The sequence below is a fragment of the Rana temporaria genome, chromosome 2, assembly GCF_905171775.1.
Source record: "Rana temporaria chromosome 2, aRanTem1.1, whole genome shotgun sequence".
Lineage (NCBI taxonomy): Eukaryota > Metazoa > Chordata > Amphibia > Anura > Ranidae > Rana > Rana temporaria.
This window is the reverse complement of record NC_053490.1, coordinates 126,089,633-126,114,632: the sequence shown is the minus strand read 5'-3', so window position 1 is coordinate 126,114,632 and position 25,000 is coordinate 126,089,633. Positions and strand designations below refer to the sequence as shown.

At 40.7% G+C, this 25,000-nt stretch overlaps 1 protein-coding gene across 1 annotated transcript in view; it reads left to right on the top strand.

Moving 5' to 3' along the window:
* SHMT2 (serine hydroxymethyltransferase 2) overlaps positions 1-25,000 on the top strand; it is a 96,342-nt gene that overhangs the window by 64,975 nt on the left and 6,367 nt on the right. Inside the window, 4 exon segments of the mRNA XM_040340945.1 lie at positions 771-910; positions 10,629-10,794; positions 17,841-17,940; positions 20,978-21,133. Of these exon segments, the coding sequence (XP_040196879.1) occupies positions 771-910; positions 10,629-10,794; positions 17,841-17,940; positions 20,978-21,133 (562 nt within the window).

Below are 25,000 nucleotides of genomic sequence, written 5' to 3'. Positions count from 1 at the left end.
GAGGCAAGACTTTGTTACTGGCGGCCACCCAGCCCGGGAAATTCCAAGCCAGCTCTGTGACACAGCGGGAGATCTCTGCTCTGTGTGATCTGGGCACTGGTGGGGCTGCATTGATCTTATGTATCATGCCTGCAGTCTGACCATCTACTGTATCATGTCTGCTAGAGGTGCACTGAATGGAAATGTTGTTAATACTATTAGCAATGTGATTGCAGACATGATACAAGAGATGGTCAGAGACTGCAGACTGCATTTTTCTTGAGATTTTCTTGCACTAAAGGTGCCAATAATGGCCAACCTTAAACTCCTATTAATGGAAATTCATGAGATTAATTAAAAAGCGGCATATAATACAATTTTATTTATAACAATATATAAAAAAAATTGAAAAACCTGTCATTTTCGGCTAAGTGCATCCTGGATTTTCTGTTTCGGCACCAAAATGTCCATTCGGTGCACCTACTTGCTACCACTCTTTGCTGTGCCATTTCTAGGAAAAGATGGAGTTTTCAAACTCGGGGGAATTTGTAGGGACACTTTGGAAATGTGCTTTGAGTGATATGAGTGGGTTGGGTACTAAAGACAGAGTGACAACCCAGGATGTAAAGGATGTGGATGGATAGGGTGCACTAGGTGGAGAGGGATCAAAGGCCCTTCAGGTGGAACACAGTCCAGTTTCCTTATGGTTGACAGTGACCTTAGGGTATGTAAAAGCAGTCTGTTTTGGAGAACATGAGTAATTATATTGATGAGCTCTTTTTCTCTTGCAGGTGTGTGATGAGGTGAAGGCCTACCTCCTGGCAGATATGGCCCACATCAGTGGGCTGGTAGCAGCTGGTGTCATTCCGTCACCTTTTGATCATGCTGATGTGGTCACAACGACGACGCACAAGACTCTACGGGGGGCCAGGTAAATCTTGGTGCACTTTTCCAGCACTTAAAAATATTTTCATAGTACTATGTAACATTATTCCACTCGCTTTCCCCCAGTAATGGAAGTCACATTTTTCTGCTCTATAATGTGTTACGTGCCCTGTAGTATGCAGTTTTGCTAGGCTAGCTAGAAGTGTTAAAACATGTACATGTGTTCAGATCTTTCATTACTAACCCCATGGTTATAAAAACTGTAAACCAAGACTGGCTCTATTTGCATTGTCAATTGAATGAAATGGGTGGCACGATCACAACTTGGCTTTTCAAAATATAATTCTTGTAGTTATCAGAAAATGTGTGACCTTGTAAAGTTCAAAGTTTGGTAGTAATGTATAAATGTCACATACACTTCAAAAGAAACTGTTCAGGTGGCGTTTGTATGAAATACTGTTTTTAATGTTTTTAAAACTAAGCGCCCCCCAAATAAGACATTAACTAAAAGCTTAAGTTGTTGTAAAGGCTGAAGGTTTTTTACCTTCATGCATTCTCTGCAGGTATAGACCTGTTTATTTTTTTCGTTTACATCCACTTTAATCTAAATCATGCATGCTAGGCATGTTGGTTAGACTTACTAAAAAATAAATTGCGTCCTAAAAAAAATAGTAATTCTGTGTATGTGTGTGTGTGTGTGTATGTATGTATATATATGTATGTATGTATATGTATGTATATATATATATATATATATATATATATATATATATATATATATATATATATATATATATATATATATATATATATATATATATATATATATATATATATATATATATATATATATATATATATATATATATAAATAAACACACACTTCAGAGGCTCTTTACTGAGAGCGGCGATGCAGTGTGTCAGACTGACACACCAAACTAATTCCTGCTCTGCTCGTGTGCAGTTGCGGCTTATCCTGCTGGACATCATATGGCGCCCAGTCAGGATAACTTAACCACTTTGCGTACGTCATTCTGCTATATGGCAGATGGGAAGTGGTTAAAATTGCACTGCATCAAACTGTATGGTTAGCCAATACGTGGGGTGCCATTAAAGCCACACACGATCAGATTTTCATCAGACAAAGCGTAGAACTTTTTTCAGAAGAGCGTTGGCCATGAACTTGTCACACAAACGCGCGCACACACAACTACATGGTTCTTCAGCTCTTTAACACCACCCTTTAAGCACCTTCTGCTAATGTTGTGTTTAGTGAGCATTGCTTCCGAGCATGCGTGTTTGGACTTTGGTCCGACTGAATTGTGTGCACGCTCGTAAAATCCGACAACAGACAAATGTTTGCGGAAAATTTTAAAGCATGCCATCCAACATTTGTCTGTTAGAAAATCCTATAATTTTCCGCCAACAGCCTGTCATCACATAATTCCTGTTGGAAAATCCGATCGTGTGTATCAGGCTTTAGAATGACCCCACACCTCTGTTAGCCACTTCAGCCCTGGAAGGTTTTACTCCCCTTCATGACCAGGCCATTCTTTGTGATAAAGCACTGCGTTACTTCAACTGACAATTGCGCGTTCATGTGACGCTGTACCCAATTAAAACGGGTGTCCTTTTTTTCCCCACAAATAGAACTGGTGGCATTTGATAACCTCTGCAGCTTTTATTTTTTGCGCTATAAGCAAAGACTGTGACCATTTTGAAAAAGATAAAAAAATCAAATTTCGTCATCAGTTTGGGCCAATATTTTGCTACATATTTTTGGTAAAAAAAATCCCAATACACGTATATTGATTGGTTTGTGCAAAAGTTATTGCGTCTGCAAACAATTTTTTTATGGCTTTTTAATTTTACTTTTACTAGTAATGGCGGCGATCAGCTTTTTTTTTTTTTTGCGGGGCAGCGACATTGCAGCAGACAAATCGGACACCTAACTGACATTTTTTGGGGGAACCAGTGACATGAATAGTTATCAGTGCTAAAAATATGCGCTTTTACTAATGACACTGGCAGGGAAGAGGTGAACACCAGGGGCGGTCAAAGAGATGCTTTCTAACTGTGGGGGGGAGACTGACTGGAAGAACATGGAGATCCGTGTTGCTGTTTAGCAGGAACACAAGATCACGATTTACTTCCCTGTCGGAACGACGATCTGCCTCTATAGGGAACGAATGGCTGGCATCGCGTCCACCGAACCCGCTAATTGGCTCCCCTTCTGGCCAATCGGAGCATGCACGCCCATAGTGTCTATTGCACTAAATTATGTACCGGTTTGTCGTTTCACGCAATAGCCGCCCTGCAGCAGTGTGTGTGTGTGTGTGTGTGTGTGTGTGTGTGTGTATATGTGTATGTATATGTGTGTATATGTGTATATGTGTGTGTGTGTATATATATATATATATATATATATATATAATAATTAGTGGGGGGCAGCACATTTCTGTGCGGGTTAGGAATGCATGCGATTTTGTGTGCATTCCTGACACACATTGATCGGAACCAAGACTGACCCTTAATAGCAAGAAAAGATGTATTTTTATTTTGTTTTAGGTTAATTTGTTACTGGGTCCTAACTTAAAGACTAAGATCCACCAACTGCCACCCTTGAGAGCGTCTTTATTGACAATGGTCCCATTGTTCCACAGCGGCATGACAGTTGGTAAGGCATAGCTAATTACTCAGGGTTGGGGGTATTTAAGCCCTGGTAACAAAATCAAACTAAATCCGAGAAGGGCGCAGCAGATACTTTGTGTCTTAAGCTCTGTTCACACCTAGGCATTTTGGGTCTTTTCTGCTGTGTATAGCGGCTGCAATTTTGTACTTGATTATTAGGGTGGCACTGATAGTTTCGCACATTTGTTTTTTGCTCTAAGCCTCAGCTCTAAAAACGCCTAGCAAGACAAATCCCATTCATTTCAATGGCCCCTGTTGACATCTGAGCGTTTTGTGATCTGGAACAAAACGCCTGATGTACAGGAGCTTTTTTTTTTTTGGCAGATTAGACATTTTTATGATTTTTACATTGACCTTTTGACCTGTACAAAATAGCATCAAAATTTGCACCTGAAAACCACCTGCCTCAAAACAAAATGCCTAGGTGTGTACAGAGCGTTAATCTGAAATGGCTGTCCATTGATAATGCCTCTCTCAGTAAGGGCACTCTGTTACCAGGATGTACAGTATAATATTATCCGTATATAGGATTTATATTGTGCCAACAATATACGGGAGAAAAATTATACTGTTGCTCTGTACTGTAAAAATGACTCCTACATAGTAATAGTGGTGGGTGAAAATAGAGCAGACAGAGACATTCCTGGGCTTTGAAAAAGACCCTTGAACACCTCAGAAAAGGGGTAGGCAATGAGAAGATGGAGTGAGGGCCCACCTATCGGAAGATTGTCTGCTGCCATAGGAATATAATGTATCTAGGAAGGTCCAGGCTCTGGAGAGGAATGCCTCTATTGTAAATTAGAGCTGTTCAGGTATACCTTTTTCCATGCGTTTTTAAATAAAAAAAAATAAATACACAAAAGGAAAGGTTTGAGTGATATGTCGGCTATATTTATACACCTTTTATGCTTATGGTGTAGTATGTGCATAGCATATCCATCTCCTTTTTTCAAACAGCACTAAATGTGGCTTCAGTAAAATTGAGCACTGTATAGCTTAAAAGCCCCAAACACAGGTATTCTATGCGATCATCAGTTTTAAATCTCCCTTACGTATTATTTCCTTGTCAGTGTGTTCCAACTGCAGATTCTAAGCATCTGTATTTTCCCCTGAACGATGAGGGAGTCTGCAGCTAGCCTTGTGATAAGAATCCTCAGCGAGTGGTGAGAACTCTGCCAGCATTTCTTTGTGCCGTTCTCTACACCTTCCAATCAAAGTAATTAACAAACAGGTCTCAGAACACGTATGCCTCTACCCTTGACTCCCCTGGTTTTTCCTGATCTCTAGAGATTTTTTTTTTCTTCTTTTTTTTTTTTTTTGCACCTTTCTTATTTCCGTTGGTATCACACCCTGGAGTAGCGCGTGAAGCAAGAAACTGTGAAACTGAGCAGCAGGACTCCTCATCCTTCTCATTGTCAAGATCTCTGCAACATGAAAAACGTCTTCTGACAATGTATTGCTGCCCATAAGCTAAACAATCTGATTACTCCTATGGATATTGACAAATGTAAAGGGGTTGTAGGATATATATAGATATATTCTATAGATATATATAGAGAGAGATCTCTCTGAGCTGAATTACATATGTTTGCTATTTTTTCCAACATATATCTAACTGTACATTTAGTAGTTTGTCTGGAGTTCCTCTTCAATAAAATGTCTAGAAGAGTCGCTATCGCATAATGTAATATACAATATAATGTATATAATAGAAGTTTACTTGCCCTGGCAGAATTTGATTTCTTGGCCATTTTTAAGAAAATATGAATGATAACACAAACTTTTCTTTCACTCATTGATAGTGTTTGGCTGAAGCCATTTATTATCATTCAACTGTTTTACTCTTTTTAAATCATAACAAACTACCCAAATGACCCTGGTCAAAAGTTTACATACCCCAGTTCTTAATACTGTGTATTGCCCCCTTTAACCTCAATGACAGCTTGAAGTCTTTTGTGGTATTTGTGGGTGAGGCTCTTTATCTTCTCAGATGGTAAAGCTGCCCATTCCTCTTGGCAAAAAGCCTCCAGTTCCTGGAAATTCTTGGGCTATCTTGCATGAATACCATGTTTGAGATCTCCCCAGAGTGGCTTAATGATATTGAGGTCAGGAGACTGAGATGGCCACTCCAGAACCGTCACTTTATTCTGTTGTAGCCAATGACAGGTCGACTTGTCCTTGTGTTTTGTATCATTGTCTATTGGAATGTCCAAGTACGTCCCATGTGCAGCTGCCTGGCTGATAAATGCATATGTTGCTCCAGTATTTTTTTATAACATTTTTTTGTAGCTCGCACATCCCCAAAACATCAGTGATCCACCTCCATGTTTAACTGTAGGAATGGTGTACCTTTCATCATAGGTCTTGTTGACTCCTCTCCAAATATAGTGTTTATGGTTGTGGCCAAAAGCGAAATTTTGGTCTCATCACGCCAAATGACTTTGTGCCAGAAGGTTTGAGGCTTGTCTCTGTGCTGTTTGGCGTATTGTAAGCGGGATACTTTGTGGCATTTGCATAGTAATGGCTTTCTTCTGGTGACTCAACCATGCAGCTCATTTTTCTTTAAGTGCCTACTTATTGGGCATCTTGAAACAGCCACACCACATGTTTTCAGAGAGTCCTGTATTTCACCTGAAGTTATTTGTGGGTTTTTCTTTGCATCCCAAACAACAATTTTCCTGGCAGTTGTGGCTGAAATCTTAGTTGGTCTACCTGACCGTGGTTTGGTTTCAACAGAACCCCTCATTTTCCACTTCTTGATTAGTTTGAACACTGCTGATTGGCATTCTCAATTTCTCTGATATATTTTTATATCCCTTTCCTGTTTTATACAGTTCAACTACCTTTTCTCGCAGATCCTTTTGATAATAATTTTGCTTTCCCCATGTCTCAGAATCCAGAAACATCAGTGCAGCACTGGATGAAAGATTCAAGGGTCTGTCAGGAGTCCAGAAACACATTGACCTTTTTTATACACATACACTAATTACAAGAAAATGGATCACAGGTGAGGATGGTTACCTTTTTAATAGCCATTCAAACCCTTTTGTGTCAACTTGTGTGCATGTTATCAGTCAAACATCACCAGGGTATGTAAACTTTTAATTGGGGTCATTTAGGTCGTTTCTGTTGTAAATTATGATTTAAAAAGAGTAAACCGTTGATTGATGATAATAAATGGCTTCAGCGAAACCCTGACCACGAGTGAAAAGTTTTTGTGTTCTCATTCATATTCTCTGAAAAATGGCCAAGGTATCATAAATTCTGCCAGGGTATGTAAACTTATGAGCACAAAATTTACAGTGTGTGTATATATGTGTGTGTATATATGTGTATATGTATATATATATATATATATATATATATATATATATATATATATATATATATATATATATATATATATATATATATATATATATATATATATGTGTATATATATGTATATGTGTATATATATGTATATGTGTATATATATATGTGTGTGTGTATATTTTGAGACACTCTTCTATAGACCTATTTTATTGAAGTGGAACTCCAGACACACCACTAAATGTACAGTTAGATATACATATGTTTGCTATTTTAACTTCCAAAGTATATGTAATTCACCTCAGCCACCAATTTGATTGCTGCATTTCTGCCTCACTGCACAGACAGGGAAATTGTTTCCTTCTTTTTATGGATCAGTTTCATTGTATTTTGGGTCTCATGCCTTTTTTAGTTGTCCAGTGTGCTGGTTGGAGGGATGACACCCATACCGGCAGAGATCAACAAAGAAGAAAGTGTACCACTTGCTTGGCTGTGCAGTGTGGTATGGAGAGGGGTGTCTAGCAAATAATCCTACTGTGTATTATCTGCTTGAAAACTAAAAACATAATTATTTCAACGTAAATTTGTGCAAGTGAGTGTTTTGATTGTTGGCGGATCCTGGTAAAAGTCTTTATATAAGCAATGAATAGTCTTCCAAAAGAGAAGTTCTATCAGAGTGGTGACTTTCAAGAAGTTTCCAAAATGTAGAGCAACAGTGGTAGATGAAAATGGAGAAAAGAGGCTATATCCTTTATCGTAAAGTGGATTCAGACTGTAGAAATGGAAAAGCCCAACTGGTTAAAGCATGTATCTCTACCAGGTTTCTACTATGTAGGGGTTTAAAACATATTCTTTTACATAATTTGTTGACCTGGTACCCGTTAGCAATTAGTGAACCAAATTGAGGTAGAGCGACCAATTCTATTGCTGAACTCCCTTTTGTGAGATGGATGAAGAAAGTGTGATCTCTGGGTGTTTGGGAGAAGGTGTTCCAGGTATTGATAAAGGGTTTTTTAACCACTTAACCCCCGGACCATATTGCTGGTCAAAGACCAGAGCACTTTTTGCGATTCGGCACTGCGTCGCTTTAACTGACAATTGCGCGGTCATGCAACGTGGCTCCCAAACCAAATTGGCGTCTGTTTTTTTTCCCACAAATGGAGCTTTCTTGTGGTATTTGATCACCTTGCGGTTTTTAGTTTTTGCGCTATAAACAAAAATAGAGCAACAATTTTGAAAAAAATGAATATTTTTTACTTTTTGCTATAATAAATATCCCCCAAAAATATATATAAAAAAAAAAATTTCCTCAGTTTAGGCCGATACGTATTCTTCTACATATTTTTCGTAAAAAAAAAATCGCAATAAGCGTTTGGTTTGCACAAAAGTTATAGCGTTTACAAAATAGGGGGTATTTTTAGGGCATTTTTATTAATAATTTTTTTTTTTACTAGTAATGGCGGCGATCAGTGCTAAAAAAAAGGAATTGGATTACTATAAAAATGCCACTGGCAGTGAAGGGGTTAACACTAGGGGGCGGGGAAGGGGTTAAGTATGTTCCCTGGGTGTGTTCTAACTGTAGGGGGGGGGGGTGGACTGACATGGGGAAATTACTGATCTTCTGTTCATACGCGCCCCCGGCGGCGTGCACATGCCCCTAGTGGCCTGAGCGAGAGCCGACGTATAGCTACGGGCTCTCGCGCAGGGGAGCCGACTTGCCGCTGTATAACTGCGGCGGCTGGTCGGCAAGCAGTTAATTGTATTCAAAACTTGGTATATGGTATTAGGATACGGTCCTATTATACTGTATGTGTCTTGGTGGATCAGAAACAAGAATTAAATCCAAACACACTATTAATGTAGCTCAACCATGACTACAATTTGGGAAGTAAAACACACAAATTTACAGGTTTGTGGTCCAGTTTCCTTTTACAAAGTGAAAATGGACTGGCTCGTTTTTATTTTTTCCATCTAAAAGTCAACAAACTAAAGAGATCCTGTCCCCTTGCCCATTCAGTGCATAGGGACAATGTCTTTGTAATGCTTCCCTCACCTGACTAGAATATTCTGTCCACCTCAATGCTCTGTCACAGCCACTACCAAAATACATGTGGTTGGTATTGAGCGGAAGTGGTGACGTTCACCCCCCCCCCTTTGTTATGTAACTGTGCTGTTGGGTCCCAGCACTGCATTGTAGGACTAAGTCGCATACTCCTCCATACTTGTATTTTGCATAAGCAGCCACAGAAAAATGAGTGGTGGGTTAGTGCTGGAATGGTATGACATGGGCAAATGGTGGGCTTTACACAGACCCTGGCACTTTACCCCAAATGGACAATGTAACAGTGTTTCTCTAAATTAAACGGCACTTGTCGGTTGTATTGGATAAATCCCTGGAAAGTCATCTCTTTAGGGAAGCCTACCCCATCTCCAACTTAAAGCTGAACTTTTAATTTCTCTTTCTTCACACAGTTAACTTTTTTCCCCTCCCTATTGGATAAGGATGCTCCTAAAGCCCTGTACACACAATCGGAATTTCCGATGGAAAAAGTCTGGACTTTTTCCATCGGAAATCCTGACCGTGTGTATCCCCCATTGGAAATTCCGATAAATTCTATTGGAGTTTAAATATAGAACATGTTCTATTTTACTCCGATGGAATGCCATCGGAGTTCCGATGTGTTTTTGGCCGGGCAAATGCCTGATCGTGTGTACAAGGCATAACCCTCTTGTATTGTGACTGTACTGTCTATCATTTAAATATTAAAGTGCTGTGCAAACTGTTGGCGTTGTATAATAATAATCTGCTGGTAAATTTTAGGGATTTGGTTTTCCTTGAAAAAATGTGATGGACCTTACGCTTTCATTCAGCTCACCCAGGAGTAAAAAATAGGACCACTGTGTATTTTGTTGGTATTTTTCTTAACCTCTAAGATGATTGCCAGGGAAAGTGAGAAAGCAAAAGAGAATGAGAAATTGAGTCTCCTTTATAATACTATATTGACTATAAAAAATAATGGCAAAGTTCACATTTTTTTTTTTTTATAAAATTGACTGAAGTCAAGGGGAGCCCATAGGTTAAAGCACATTGTGCTGTTTAGTTTCAATGTTACATCTGTAGGCCATGAGTAGCACCCATTGTAAACTTTAAATGTAAGCAATCGGGCCCATCCTGCCTCGAATGCACATACATTGTGCTCTTTCCCCCAGCATCACAGGAGTGAGCTTTTCCCTAGTAAGAACCAGCGCATGCACTCTCCCTGCCCCTGTGGTTAAGCCTTTTTTCGGCTGAGTTCACACTAGTACGACATACGCTCCGACTTTGATAACGTGTGTGAATCAATGGTTCTCTGAGAGAGCCATCTTAACTGGTCCGACACAAGTCGGTTCGACTTTGAAACATCCAACATGGTGATTACAGCAGCAGTAAAAGGAATTTATCGCACACTGGGATTGTTTTAATTGATCAAAGGACAAGTCAGACGATCGGAGTTAGCGCAAAATCGATGTCACAGGGCAAAGTAGGATGATGGTACAACAGTCGTGTCATACCAGTGTGCAACATGTTCGAGAGAGGTTTTATTCTGTTGTACCTGTTTTTTTTAATTAATACATGTAAAGGAATACTATTAAAGTACATCCATTGTTGTAACCCTCTCCACAATAGTGCTGTGGCGGGATTTCCCCAATCAACAGTCTTTATTGTAAAGGTCCTCTCTAAACCCTTTTTTATTTTTATTTTTTTCTGTTTTTTAAAACAGATCTGGACTTATATTTTACCGAAAAGGTGTCAAGTCTGTTGATAAGAAAACTGGAAAAGACGTACTTTACAACTTTGAAGACAAAATCAACTTTGCAGTTTTCCCTTCAATTCAGGGAGGGCCGCACAATCATGCAATTGCAGCTGTGGCAATAGCTTTAAAGCAGGTAAGGCAAAAGACCCACTAAATGTTTTGTAATCCTGAACTGTATGTGGTGTCTGTTATGCTTGTCATTTTGCAGAACGGGTATTGAAAAATAGTGTTGGGTTGCCTGGGCTCATAAAACCAAATCCATGTTTTGAGGCATACAGTGGAACCTTGAATCCGTTCCAGGAGAATGCTTGTAATCCAAAGCACTCGCATATCAAAGCGATTTCCCCATAGAAGTCAATGGAAACGAAAATAATTTGTTCCACAATGACTTCTATGGCATGCAATACCACATGTGGCCAGAGGTGGGGGGGAGGAGCCAGAGAGACTCAGAAATACTTGGTGACTGTTCGGCTGCACTCTGTTCCCAAGCCTTTCCTAGGTTTTCCGAGTATTTCGGCTCCGGCACCCCCTCGTATTGGGAAACGCTTGTTAAACGCGTTACTCGCAATCCGGGGTTCCACTGTAGTCTTTTAAGATGCATATTAGCCAGTCTTGAAATACACAAAGTGATCATGCACAGTTTTTGCATCAGCCTGCCTATTGCATTTAAAGTGTTGGGGGGCACCAGAGAGCGCCGGAAAGGCCCGAGGACACTTCGGCTCGTTTCCTGTGCCCCCGTACCTCAGGCCAAATGAGGTACTGCAGGCTTATTTAGCTTGAATTCTGCTCGTCTTGTGAGTCAACACTCGCAAACCGAGTCAGAATAAAAAAAAAAAGCTGCTCGCAAATCAAAACGTTCTCAAACCAAGTTAATCTTAAACCGAGGTTCCAGTGTACAAATATACTACTCTAAACCAGTGATCCGCACTCAGGAATTTGAGTCAAATGTAACAAAAATTGCTCTGTAATGACCAGCATTAGATTTAGGGTTTATTTGACCAGATCTTTTTGCACATGTGAAAATCTGACATACTGTAAGGAAACGCCAAAGCAGTCATGTTTTTTTTGTGACTGGGTTTTCATCACTGGTGGAATCGTGGTATTTAGCACTACAATTGCATAGATTTTGGGTGTTGGGTTCCAGCTAGGCCTTTCAAGGTTAACATATATCAAGCTAAAAAAAATATTTATCTCCGGAATACATGCACACTTTTCCTATGTTTTACTGTATCTCTCTAACATGCTGCAAGGGTGAAAACAACTTGATCTGCCAGAAATATGGTTAGCGCCTTCATTCCTGTTTGACAGGACAACACAGCCTGAATTCCTAAACATGTGGTGTCAGCCCTGTATAATTAATTTATATATGTATAATTAATTTCATATAAATTACAGAGAACAGACCGCTCTTCATCCCCACCCCTTCCTTATCTCCATAACCCTTCTTTTGTACACAGGCAGATCACGCTGGACGTTATTGGATCACAAGTTTTCTGTAATAAGAGAGATTATTTGCACTTATCAAACAAATATAACACAGTTTCACTTGTATACTTGGCAGACCAAAGGGAGAAAATAAGAACAGATAATTGTTAGGGTTTACATACACTTTAAAGTGGTTGTACAACCACTTTTACCTACAGGTAGGTGCTGGAAATATCTCCTAAACCTCCACGGTTTAGGAGATATTTACAAGAAAGCTGTGTGCCAATGTATACAACGCATGCGCACTTTAGAATAGGCAGATTGTTTCTAAAGGGGGTCATGCCATGACTGGCGGCTCCTGGGTGGGAATGACGTCACGCGACTCCGGCCAGTCTCAGCCAGAGTTTGACTACAGATCACCATACATTGGTGTATCACCATACATCTGATATTTTTTCCGACTGGTAGACATGAATTAAATATACGATGAACAGTATGGAGCAGAGCATGTAATACATCTAACAAGGTAATTTAATTCCCCCCTAATGAGTTTGTAAATTTGCCTGTGGCTGGAGTTTTAAGACTCTAAAAACATAACAATGATCGTATATTTGCTATAAAGGTGCAGACAGTGGTGATTATGTGCAAGATGTTCCTCATAACTCAACAGCCAATCAGATTTCACTGAGTTAAACGGAAAAAAAAATTCCAATTGGCTGGTAGATTGCCTTTACATATGTAGGACTATACTCTTCACTGGTTCTCATCCTACCTATCCCACCACTCCTTCAGTGTCACTTGCAACCTCCTCCCCTCCTCTTCCTTTCTCCGTTGGGGTCCCCCAAGGTTCTGTTCTTGGACCTCTTCTTTTCTTAATCTACACCACCTCCCTGCATCAGTTGATTGTCTCCCATGGCTTTTATTATCCTCTCTACGCTGATGACACCCAAATCTATCTATCCACCCCATCAGTTTCCTCACGCATCACCAACTTACTAATAGAGATATCAGTCTAAATGTCGCATCACTTTCTGAAATTCAAGCTATCCAAAACCGAGCTTTCCCATGTGCCACTTCCCCTGATTTCTCTGTCAAAATCAAAGGCTCAATTATCAACCCTTGCCCCCCCCCCCCCATGCCAAGGTCCTAGTTGTAATCCTGGACACTGAACAAACCTTTCGGCCCCACAGCCAGTCACTATCCAAAATTTGCCACCTCAGCCTCCAACATCTTCAAGATACGCCCCATCTTAACCAATGTCACCATAAAGCTTCTAATCCACTCCCTGTCTTCTCTCGCCTCGACTACTGCAACTCCCTCCTTATTCGCTCACCTCTAAAAAGAGTATTCCCACTTCAGTCCATCATGAACTTTGCTGCCAGGCTCATCCACCTTACATACAAACCGCTTGGCGTCTGCTGCATCCCTCTGCCAATCCCTCGCTTGGCTGCCACTCAACCAACAAATTAAATTCAAGATACTAGCCATCCACAACCTGGTCTCAATATACCAACCAAATCGTCATCTTCGCTCCTCCCAAGACCTCCTGCTCTCTAGCTCCCTTGTCGCCTCATCCCATGCTCGCCTCCAGGACTTGTCCAGAGCTTCTCCCATCCTCTGGAATGCTCTACCCCAATCTGTTAGATTTTTCTCCTACTTTTTCCACTTCCAGACAATCCCTGAAAACTCATCTGTTCAGAGAAGCCTATCTGGCCCCCACCGAACTGTACATTTATTTTCTCCATCAGCACATCCCCCACGGTTATTACCGCTTGTATCTCTTGACCTTTCCTTTTGGATTGTAAGCTCTAACGGTCAGGGCCCTCTGATTCCTATTGTATTTGCAAGTCTACCTTAAGTTGTAAACGCCAAGCAAAATGTTGGCGCTATATAAATCCTGTGTAATGGTAAAAGTTGACAAGCTTTTGTTCCCTAGGAACAGGTTTTGCAGTTGCTTAGTCTTTGGGAATGCAAAACCTGTTTGAAGTAAGTCAAATGCAGGTCAGGAGGAGATCTGCAGGTCTAATGCCCCTGTCAGTGAGTTCTAAACACAAGCCCATCAACACAATGCATGGAGTGGTACTGACTCATGTTTGGTAAACTATTGCACCATGGATTTTTGAGAAGTTGTCATCAGAAAAATTAGTTTTTATTAATGCATGTAGTAGGACCAGTCGATTCCCATGCATGTGCTGTTTTCTTTGCTTGGAGGCCCAGTGGGTGTTTTTTTTTTTTTTTTTTAAACTCTATATGCTGTAATGTAGATAGAAGAAAACTACGGTAATCTCAAGTATTCTGGGTCCCCTTGAAGATCCCTAGTTTCCATGTATATAGCGATCAGTGATTTCTGGAATGGCCCGCTGCTACCACCCATGCTTTACATTACAGGCACACAGTAGTCTTCCTGTAAGCCTTTTCCTTGTTAAATGGAATTAGTTTTCCTGTGTGTGGAACACCTGCTGGCCGATAACCACAGAGCAGGTGATTCCAACAGGAAATGCAGTTATTAATCAAAATGTGACAGCGCTGTGGAATACTGCAAAACAAAATAACCGCGGCACCTTGTGAAATCACTAATTGCGGACTGTCTGTACAAATGGAGCTCTGATACATAAATGAGGGGGAGTTTTTTCTGCGAGTGGTTAATAGCTGCAAAACACAAAGATTAAATTGAAAAGCACCAGGGGCTCGTAGTTTAAATTGTAAGTTCACCCTTGCAGCTCAAAAATGAAAGACTTTGACCTGTCTTATGTGCTGATATATTTCCTACAGAAACATGCTTTTCTTTATCTTTATATTTTAAGGATACAGCAATGTTGGGAATTCTAAAACAGTCAAGTCTTTACTGCCGACTTCTGGAGGTTGGCACACTGGCAAACAAAAACTGTAAAACCAGCCTCCCTATAAAGATGTCTGCATCCGTCCTGCTTTAGTTTTTCGCTCCTGTCCTAGGAGGTTGGGCATGTTTTTCCTCAGCTCTGCTGAGAAAGTCTTAACTATTTTTCTAGATTTTTTTTTTTTTTTATTGCAGGGATAGTGTGTAATATTGACTTTCAGGCTGGTTTCTGTATTGGTTTTTAGATCTGTGTGTACTGTTGGCCATGGTGCACTCTAGGTTCAGAGCCATAGCACCGGTCTCTGATGTGACCCAGACTCTGAGGACTTGGTGAGTAAGACCGGTCGGGCTATGGCATCTAAAGCAAGTTCAACTCTGGATGCCATCTTACTGTAGTAACAATTAAGGCGGAGGGAACTTGGCGCAAATGTCTTCCACTAAGTGGAGTGCTGTGTGCCCATGGATTTTCTCATGCCATTCAGCCTAATGTAAGCACTGATCCTGGTTTTTGAAGCAGGATCATCCCGTCTCTGGTTTCATTCTATTGCTCTTCCTACAATGACTTTGTCACCTCTGGCTGCCTGTGACCCTCCAGCTGCATGGGTTTGCAAGGTCTTGCCCCAATTTGGGCCTAGTTACATGGTGCAACATGTCTTTTCAAAGAAACACACATAGGACAGTCCCACTGCAATGGGTGACCTCAGCTTATTCTCTTCTCCTGCTTCTAGAAGCAATAGCTTGGTATCCCCAGAAGGAACCAATTCTTGCAACCTAGATCCTGGGACCTCTTTTACTGATGGTGAACCCGTGGCATGCCAGGTGGAAGAGCATACACTGACACTAACTGGCCATCCATACAAGCGGCCACCCCCCCCCCCCCCCCAAATCGAACTACATCTCCCAAAAGTCCCTAGCGCAAGCGGTGACCTGTCTGAGCTGGGTGTGAATGAGAAGAAGCAGCTCCCACATGATACAGGTATCTATATATATATATATGTGTGTGTGTGTGTGTGTGTGTGTGTGTGTGTGTGTGTGTGTATATATATATATATGTATGTATGTATGTATGTATGTATGTATGTATGTATGTGTGTGTGTATGCTCATGTGTAAAAAACACTTAAATATACAATATTGAATTGTGAAATGAGAAAAAATTCTCTCACTTGTAGATAGAATAAAATAATGTGACAAAAATAAGTGAATATAAGAAAGTCCCACTGTGTGAATGTAACATCCAAGATATTTGAAAAATATATAGAATGAAGTCCTTGCAGGATAGATAATTCCTTGAAGGGAAATCTGAATGGACACAGAGGATAGAAGGAAATTCATCCACCAGGAAGACGCCCAAATGTGGTAATGTAGTCTCCTTACCCTGTCGGTACGATCACCATTACAGTGATCTCAGCGCACCTGAGGATTTTAGGTCTCCCTCTGGACCCTCTATAAGATGTATGAAGTGGTGCCTGTGATCTCGGATGGTCAGAAAATGAAAAAGAGGACCATAGCGTAATACCGTAAAGCTGAGTTTAATAGGCAAAATTACTATGCACTTAGGATTCCGATGACATCTGATAGCGATTTTAAAAACACATCTAGTGGAGAAGCGGCTTCTCCTATCTCTCCTATGGTATAGGCTCCGGGCTCCTTCGTCGAGAGCGTGATGACGTCAAGTCTTCCCAAGTCGACCATGACATCCGTGTCTCCAGGTACTGTGCGATGACTAGAGGGCCTTCATAAAAATAGAGAAGACAATAATCGGCAGACAGATGTGGCCAAAAAAAACTCCCATAGTGAAGTACGTAAAAACTGGTAAATTATCTTTATGCCGTTTTGTATCTTCGTCTGGTGTTTTACAGTGTAAGCATGTACCGTATTTATCGGCGTATACCGCGCACTTTTTTTCCCCTTAAAATAAGGGGAAATCGTGGGTGCGCGATATACGCTGATCCCAGCTTCCCGCGCTGTGTTTGAACGCCGCCGCCGACATATACCGAGCGTGGTACACTCGGTTAGGCTCGGCTCCCCTCGCGACCACGCCCTGTGCCGCCTCCTAGCCTTTATGCGAGAGGAGCCGAGCATGCCCGAATGTACTGCGCTCGGTACATGGCGGCGGCGTTCAAACACAGCGCGGGGATCGACTCAGAAACCATGCGGGAGAAGCGGGGAGGACACCACCAGGGCCGCAGACGGACGCCGGACCGGACAAGGCCGCCGATGGACACCGGGCAAGACACCGACGAGGGGCATTCAAACTGTATTTTCTTTTTTTCAGGAAATTTCCCTTCCAGGTTGGGGGTGCGCGCTATACGCCGGGGCGTGCTATACGAAGATAAATACAGTATATTTTAATAAATTTACCAGTTTTTACATACTTCACTATGGGGAGTTTCTTTATTTTTGGCCACATCTGCCTGATGATTATTGTCCCTACTGTGAGTCTCCTTTTTTCTGAAGACCCTCTAGTCATCGCACAGTACCTGGAGACACGGATGTTATGGTCGACTTGGGAAGCTGCTGCAATAGCATTTAAAGCTACAATACTCATATTTGAGGTAAGCTCTCTGTGATTTAGAAGATCTACAGTTGAAGTCTTTATATTCATGGATGGAAGTATTTGAAGAGTCCACTCATTTCATTTATACATTGGACTGATTGCAGTGTTTTGGTAATTTTCTTTTGTTTACACATCCATCACAGCAACACTTGCTGATTGGAGTTTTTTGTTTGGCACATTTTTTGCACTTTATCATTGTGGATGACACGTCACTAGGTTTTTATATTGTTTATACAGTAATTATCACTTATGCGCAGTAGGTGGTTTTGAGACTGCGCGCATAATTTTCTTATTAAGACCCATACACTGATGCATTTTAAGTTTTAAATGTTATACTGAACTATTCTTTTAATCCACAGGCTAATTCTCCAATGTTCCATGAATATGCACTGCAGGTCCTAAAAAATGCTAAGGCAATGGCGTCTTCCCTACTTAAGAAGGGGTACACACTTGTCTCAGGTATGTAAAAATTGGTACTGTATTTTTGGAAAGGTTATGATTAAAGGATGCTATACTGGATGTATGAATGTTGTAAAGATATTTGTTTTTAAACAAATATATACATTGGCAAGAAAAAAGGTGAACCTCTTGGAATTGGTTTTCTGCAGTATTTTGTCCTAAAATGTGATCTGACCCTTATCCAAGTCACAATTATAGACAAACATAATGTGCTTAAGCTAATAACACACAAACCATTCTAATGCCTTGTGTCTTTATTGAACACACCGATTAAACATTCATAGTGCTGGAGGAAAAAGTGAACTAGCTGGTTGAACCTCCTTTTGGCAGCAATGACTTCAAGCAAGTGCATTCAGTAGCTCTGGACCTTGGCAACGTTCAGGAGGAATTTTAGAACATTCTTCTTTACAAAACCACTTCAGCTCAGACCCATTTGTAGGAAGTCTGGTGTGAGCAGCTCTCTTGAGGTCATTCCACAGCATCTCTATGGGGTTAAGGTCTGAGTTCTGACTATGCCGCTCTAAAAGGTGCATTTTTTATTTTTCTGAATCCAGGATTTATTTAGATACTTCGGGTCAATGTCCTGCTGCATCACCCAATTTCTAGTAAGCTTTAGCCGACAGGCGGCCATACTGATATTATCCGTAAAGATATTTTGATAAACTTGGAAATTTATACCCATAGGCATCCCAAATAATGATTTTCCCTCCACCATTGGGATGATGTTTTGATGTTGATAAGCTGTGCTTTTTGTGCACTATACATAGTGCCAAGTATTTTTCCTGAATGATTCAACTTTTGTTTCATTGGTCCACAAAACATTTTCCCAGTAGCTTTGAGGTTGGCAAATGTGCCGTTTTTCAGACATGCAGCAATGTATGTTTTATTTTTCGGAGAGCAGTGGCTTCCTCCGTGGTGTTCTGCCATGGACATCCTACCTTTTCAAAGACTTATGTCTGGTAGACACATGAACCAAGTTAGTTCCAGTGATATCTTTAAGCCTTTAGCTGTTACTCGTGGGTTTCTTTACTACCTTGAAGATTCTTGTTTGTGCCTTGGGAGTCCTCTTGACTGTGCGCTCACTTCTAGGGATAAAAGCCACAGTTCTAAACTGTGAATTTGTCTGACTGATGCATGCCTAAACACTTTGAGATTGCTTTGCATCCCTTTCAAGCCTTATGCAGATCACCTACTCTTGATTGTATGTCTCCAGATCGCTCCTTTTTGAGAGGCATCGTTCACATCAGCTGATGCTTCTTATGAACCACAATCTTAAAATGTTTGAGTTTCTTTTATCAAAGTGGCTCTAAACCACACCTCTCATTAATTGGAATCCAAATGTGCAAACTACTGGCTATTATTGAACTAATTAGTCTGAGTTCACTTACCTTTTCCTCCATCATTGTCAATGTTTAATGGGTTTGTTCAATAAAGATGACAAATTAGAGTTGTTGGTGTGCCATCAGCTTAAGCACATTTTGTTTGTCTATTGTCACTTTGATAAGGATCGGATCACATTTTGTGGAAAATTACTGCAGAAAAATTGTTATTCATATACTTTTTCCTATACTGAATATTTGTGAATATATATTTTTAAATACATTTCCATTATGTGCCAATGACAGGATTCTCAGAGAATGTTTTTTTATTTTTATTTTTCCTGGGAGGGGAAGCACAGCAAACCTGGCTGATATGTTCACTCTCAGGCCCCGTACACACGACCGAGTTTCTCGGCAGAATTCAGCCAGAAACTCTATCAGAGCTGAATTCTGCCGATAAACCCGGCCGTGTGTACACTTTCGGCCGAGGAAGCCGACGAGGATCTCGGCGAGGAAATAGAGAACATGTTCTCTATTTCCTCGTTGTTCAATGGGAAATTTCGGCTCGCCGAGATCCTCGGCGGCTTCACAAGGAACTCGACGGGCAAAACGATGTGTTTTGCCCGTCGAGTTCCTCGGACGTGTGTACGGGGCCTCAGACACAAATTCTACAGGGCCTACTGATCAGACAGGAGGCCGTGGTGGGAAAAGGGGTTGTCACTTGTTTAAATCGTTCAGATGTGTAAATTTATGCTTGAGCTATGTACACAACACATTTATTCAATAGTGCATTCAATAGGTGGGGCTTTGAGTGCAGCCTTCTGGATGGAAATTAAAAAAAAAATAAAAAATAAATCCCCCTGACCATGAGCAATTAATTTTTTAGTCCAGACACTGATCAAAAAACTGCACTTCTATGAAAAGTTTTTTGTCATAAAGTCTAAACCTTCTGCTGGTTCTAACCACAAGGTGGAGGGGGTCCAAAGTCCTGATTCAGACAGGCAAATGTAGAGCCTCTTGGTTGTGGTGCTCTTGAAAAGAAGCAATGTTTATGCAGTAATACAGTTAGGTTAAATATAGATATACAGAAAGCAAATCCCAGTGAGACTGTTGGCAATTTATCATCACAGTGGGGATTCAAAATTTCCATCAATAGTTATCAATCACATTGCTGATGAATTTTGCTGAAGATACAATTTCTAGTAAGAAAAGCACCACAATCGCATTTAAATTACAGCTCCAGGCATGTTTTTAAATAGTTAAAATACATATGTTTACTGTTTTTACTGCTATAAGATTTCTAATTCTGCTCTGATCTTGTGATTTACACATTTGGAACACTGCACAGTCAGAAAGATCAACACTATATTTATTTTTGCTTTGTTGCCTCCTGGATCACTTCCCTGCTAATTTGACAGAGCTAATGATGCTGATTGCCCTATGTACAAGCTGAAGGTGTAGAGGTAAAATAACAAGCTCAATTTTTAAACTGGAAATGTAATTTGCTGCTCATTGGAGGGAATATGATTTGATGTTGAGTAATTCATTATCAAAAAAAATTTGTATTTAAAAACCTAAGCCTTGCCACTTTGTACCCACATTTACCAAGATGGTTTTAAACAGTTTGGGAATCCATAATGACATGATGGTTTGTCTTTTTTGCCCCTTTGTTAGACATTATTTGAGTCATGGCTTTCATAACCTCATTCTCCTTACAGGAGGAACAGATAACCACCTTGTGCTAGTAGACCTCCGGCCTAAAGGTATGGATGGAGCACGAGCGGAGAGGGTACTTGAGCTTGCATCTATAACTGCTAACAAGAACACATGCCCTGGGGATAAGAGTGCTCTGACTCCTGGAGGCCTGCGACTAGGTAAGTCCTGTTAGTGGATAGTCACTTTTTGGGCGTTTTTTTGTCACTTCCAGTGTCCTCCTTTAACCACTTGCCTACAGGGCACTTTCACCCCCTTCCTGCCCAGACCAATTTTCAGCTTTCAGCGCTGTCACACTTTGAATGACAATTGCGCGTCATGCAACTCTAACCCAAATGAATTTTTTTTTCCCACAAATAGAACTTTCTTTTGGTGGTATTTGATCACCTCTGCAGTTTTTTTATTTCTTGCGCTATGAACAAAAGAGGGACAAGTTTGAAAAAAAAAAAAAACACTTTTTTACTTTTTGCTATAATATCAATTTTTTTTTTTTTTTTAACAAATTTTTTCCTCAGTTTATGCAAATACATATTCTTCTACATATTTTTGGTAAAAATCGCAATAAGCGTAATGTTGGTTTGCACAAAAGTTATAGGGTCTACAAAATAGGGGAAAGATTTATAGCATTTTTTTTATGTTTTTTTTTTTCACTAGTAATTGTAGCGATCAGCTTTTTTTTTTTTTTTATCCTGACTGCGATATTGCGGCGGACACTTTTTTACAAATTTTTTGGGACCATTCACATTCATACAGCGATCCTTGCTATAAAAATGCATTGATTACTGTATAACTAACTGGCAGGGAAGGGGTTAATGTATTCCCTATGGAGTGATTCTTACTGTGGGGGGAGGGGAGTGACTGGGGGAGGTGACCTATGTACACGGAACACACCAATGGCCCCCTCTCCCTGAGAGGACATGGATCTGTGTGTTTACACACACAGATCCACAGGCCTGCTCAGTTACTGGGTAATCGCGGGTGCCCAGTGACACGGCCGGCGCGTGCCCCCTAGTGGCTTGTAAAGGCGCGACGTTGTATGACGTCCGCCCAGAGCAACAGGGTCTTCCTCCCGCCGCCACTTAAGGCCTCCGCACATTAGATACAGGGCATTTGACTCCCGCGCAGGAGGTTCCATAATTTTCACCTGGGCAGGAGGCACAGGTGCACCATCCAGCCCCACTGCCAGCAGCTTAAACTCTTTAAGAGGCTGAAAGCTGCTACGGCTGGATGGTGCACCAAGTGGTAGTAATGTTTATGGCAGTATATGCTCAGTCTAATGCCTGTCACGGAAGATGTCTAGAAATCCTGGAGGTATAATTTTGAAATTTGCATTAGGTTTGCTTCGGTCACTGGTTCAGTAGTTTGCTTGAGTAGGTCTAATTTTGGTTTTTAACCACATCGAACCATAGCCGAAAGATGGCTACATCTGAGGTCCTCCCAGAAACGCACCCCCTGCGTGCCCCCTTGGACGCTCATCAGGTGCATTCGGTTATTGCTGTGTCCAACTGTGCTGTCTGCCCTCTACATTGTAAAGTGCTGCTATATAAATCGTGTAGTATAATAATAATCATGATAAAGGGCCAATCACAGCCGCCCTTTACCATGTGATCAGCTGTGTCCAACAACAGCTGATCACATGTACACAAACTTGCCTGGTTATCCGCATTCCTTTCCAAATGCAATGTGACTGCATGAGGAGAGCTGGTAACGGGCAAGTGTGAGAAAAATTACTATACAAAATTGTATAACCGAATCTAAGAATTTTTTTTCCCCAAAATTGTTGGTCTTTTTTCGTTTAGCTGAAAGAAAACGAAAAACCACTGGTGATTTAAATATCGCCAAAAGAAAGCTCTACCCATCTGAAAAGTCCAATCTGCATGAGGCTTAAAGGATAAGTTAATCTTTTATAACATGTTACACCCATATTCAGGGTGTAACATGTAAGCTTTATGAAACCACTCCCCCGCTAGCTGTCAAAAAAAAAAAAAAAAAAACTATTTCCCCCCTGGCCGCGTCACTCATTTACAGTTCTCTGTGAATTGAAAAGTACGAGTCCCGACAGCCTCAGCTGCTGAATGTTGGTTCATTCATGCTTCCTGTCAGAATGCATAGATTTCCTGGTAGGAGGTACAAGGAAGCGGATACGCTGAGAGATCTTCAGGAGACCTGCATGGCATCAGCGATCTGCTGCTGATCACTGGTGCAATCCTTTACAGGCACGTGCAAAAATAAATGCACATTTTTTTTACTTGCACAAAAATGTGCATTTTATTTTTGTTGGCAGGAGGTGAACTTTACTCTTTTAAAACAGATAATATCTAGGAAACATTAGATGTGTGCGAAGGTCAGAAAGTCCACTCTAGCCATAATTATTAGGCTTGCTGTTGTGTGCAAGGAAATGCCTTTTGTATTATGATTCAGTGCTTTGCAAACTCACTTTCATGTTCCACTATGTAATGAGGTGGTATGTTTCCTGGACCATGGTGTTCACTTGTCGTCTTTGTTACAAAGTCAGATTAAGTGCCATTTACCACTTAAGGGCACTGGGTGTTGAAGGGGTTTAGCTAGTGGAATAGATATGTCATAATGTTCAAGACCCCAAAATCTGAATTCAAGACACTCGACAAGTAGGCAGTGTCCTTTTTTAGTCAGTTTAAATGCATTTTTGTTTTACTTGTCAACATTTTTTTAAACACGGTTTATTACTGTGTGTGTGTATGGCACTAGGTAACTCGAATTTATTTTAAAATGCAAGATTGCCCTTGAAAATGAAGTGCAGGTCAGGAAAGTGGAATAAGTGATCTATCATGAAGCTGTGCAGATGCAGAAAACATCCACCTGGGCCTTGTTCAATCAATAGACAATGAAAAAAAAGTCCTGCAGCAAAGCTATATAATGTGCCGGAGCCCTGGAAGAATGAGGATAGCGGGAAGAAGGCACATTTCCTGTGTCCCTCTGGATGACTTGATTCTGTCCGTTTTCTATATATTATATGTTGAGGGGTAATCGTACATAATTATATAGTTGGTCAGGTGGAAAAATATAAAGAATGTCAATGAAATGATAGAAATAAAATGTAATCACCCTCTCTTCCTCTTAACCCTTACCCCACAGTGGACTAGAGATGGGCACAACCCCTTATAAACCCCTTATAAACCCCAATTTGCTCCAAGAGGAACAAAAGCCTTTCAGATCTCTAAATACTTATACTCCATAGATCAGTAATCTACAGTGATGTTTCTTATAAATGGAAATGATTAGTTCTATTTTTTGAGGGCATTTACTTGTAGACGTTAAAAATAGAAGTGAAATACCTACGCCCAGGTGTCCAGATACTCGGCACCACAGATGGGTATATAACAAGTGTAATGCTCACAAACCCAAAACAAAAATTATAAAATTTAAATAGTAATGGAAAATAATCCTATAAATCACCAAGACCTTACCCCTGATGTCTCCCAGCCTAACCAGGCTAAAGTACTAACCAGGCCCCACCCTGCTTAGCTTATGAAATTAGGCACAATTAGAGTGGTGTGGCCAATGTCTGTTAACTGCAATATGTAATCAAAATGCCTTGCATAAACCATGGTATTGTGGTAATGTACAAAACCTAAATCAGCTAAGAGCTTAACTCCAAGAATTCATCTAAAGGCATGATGAGAAAATAGGATGAGCTCCTCAGGCCATCACCATCAAACACATGTAAGGTGTTAAGGTCTCCCAGGTGTCAATTGTCACACAAAAGGCTTGACAAATAATGCAACCTTCCATATGAGTGACCACATTCCCTTAGACACACTCCTAAACCTTACGGACAGCCTTTCCAGAAGAGCTGAAGCTGTTACAGCTGCAAAGAGGTAACTCCATATTGAACCCTACAGACTAAGACGCTATTAAAGTTTGTGCGTGTAAAGGCAGGTGTCCCAATACTTTTGGTGATATAGGGTATGAAGTCCAGAAGTAACGCTGCATATCGCATGATACAACAGCATGGAATTCAGCATCAAAGACGGGCGCTGTTCCCTTGC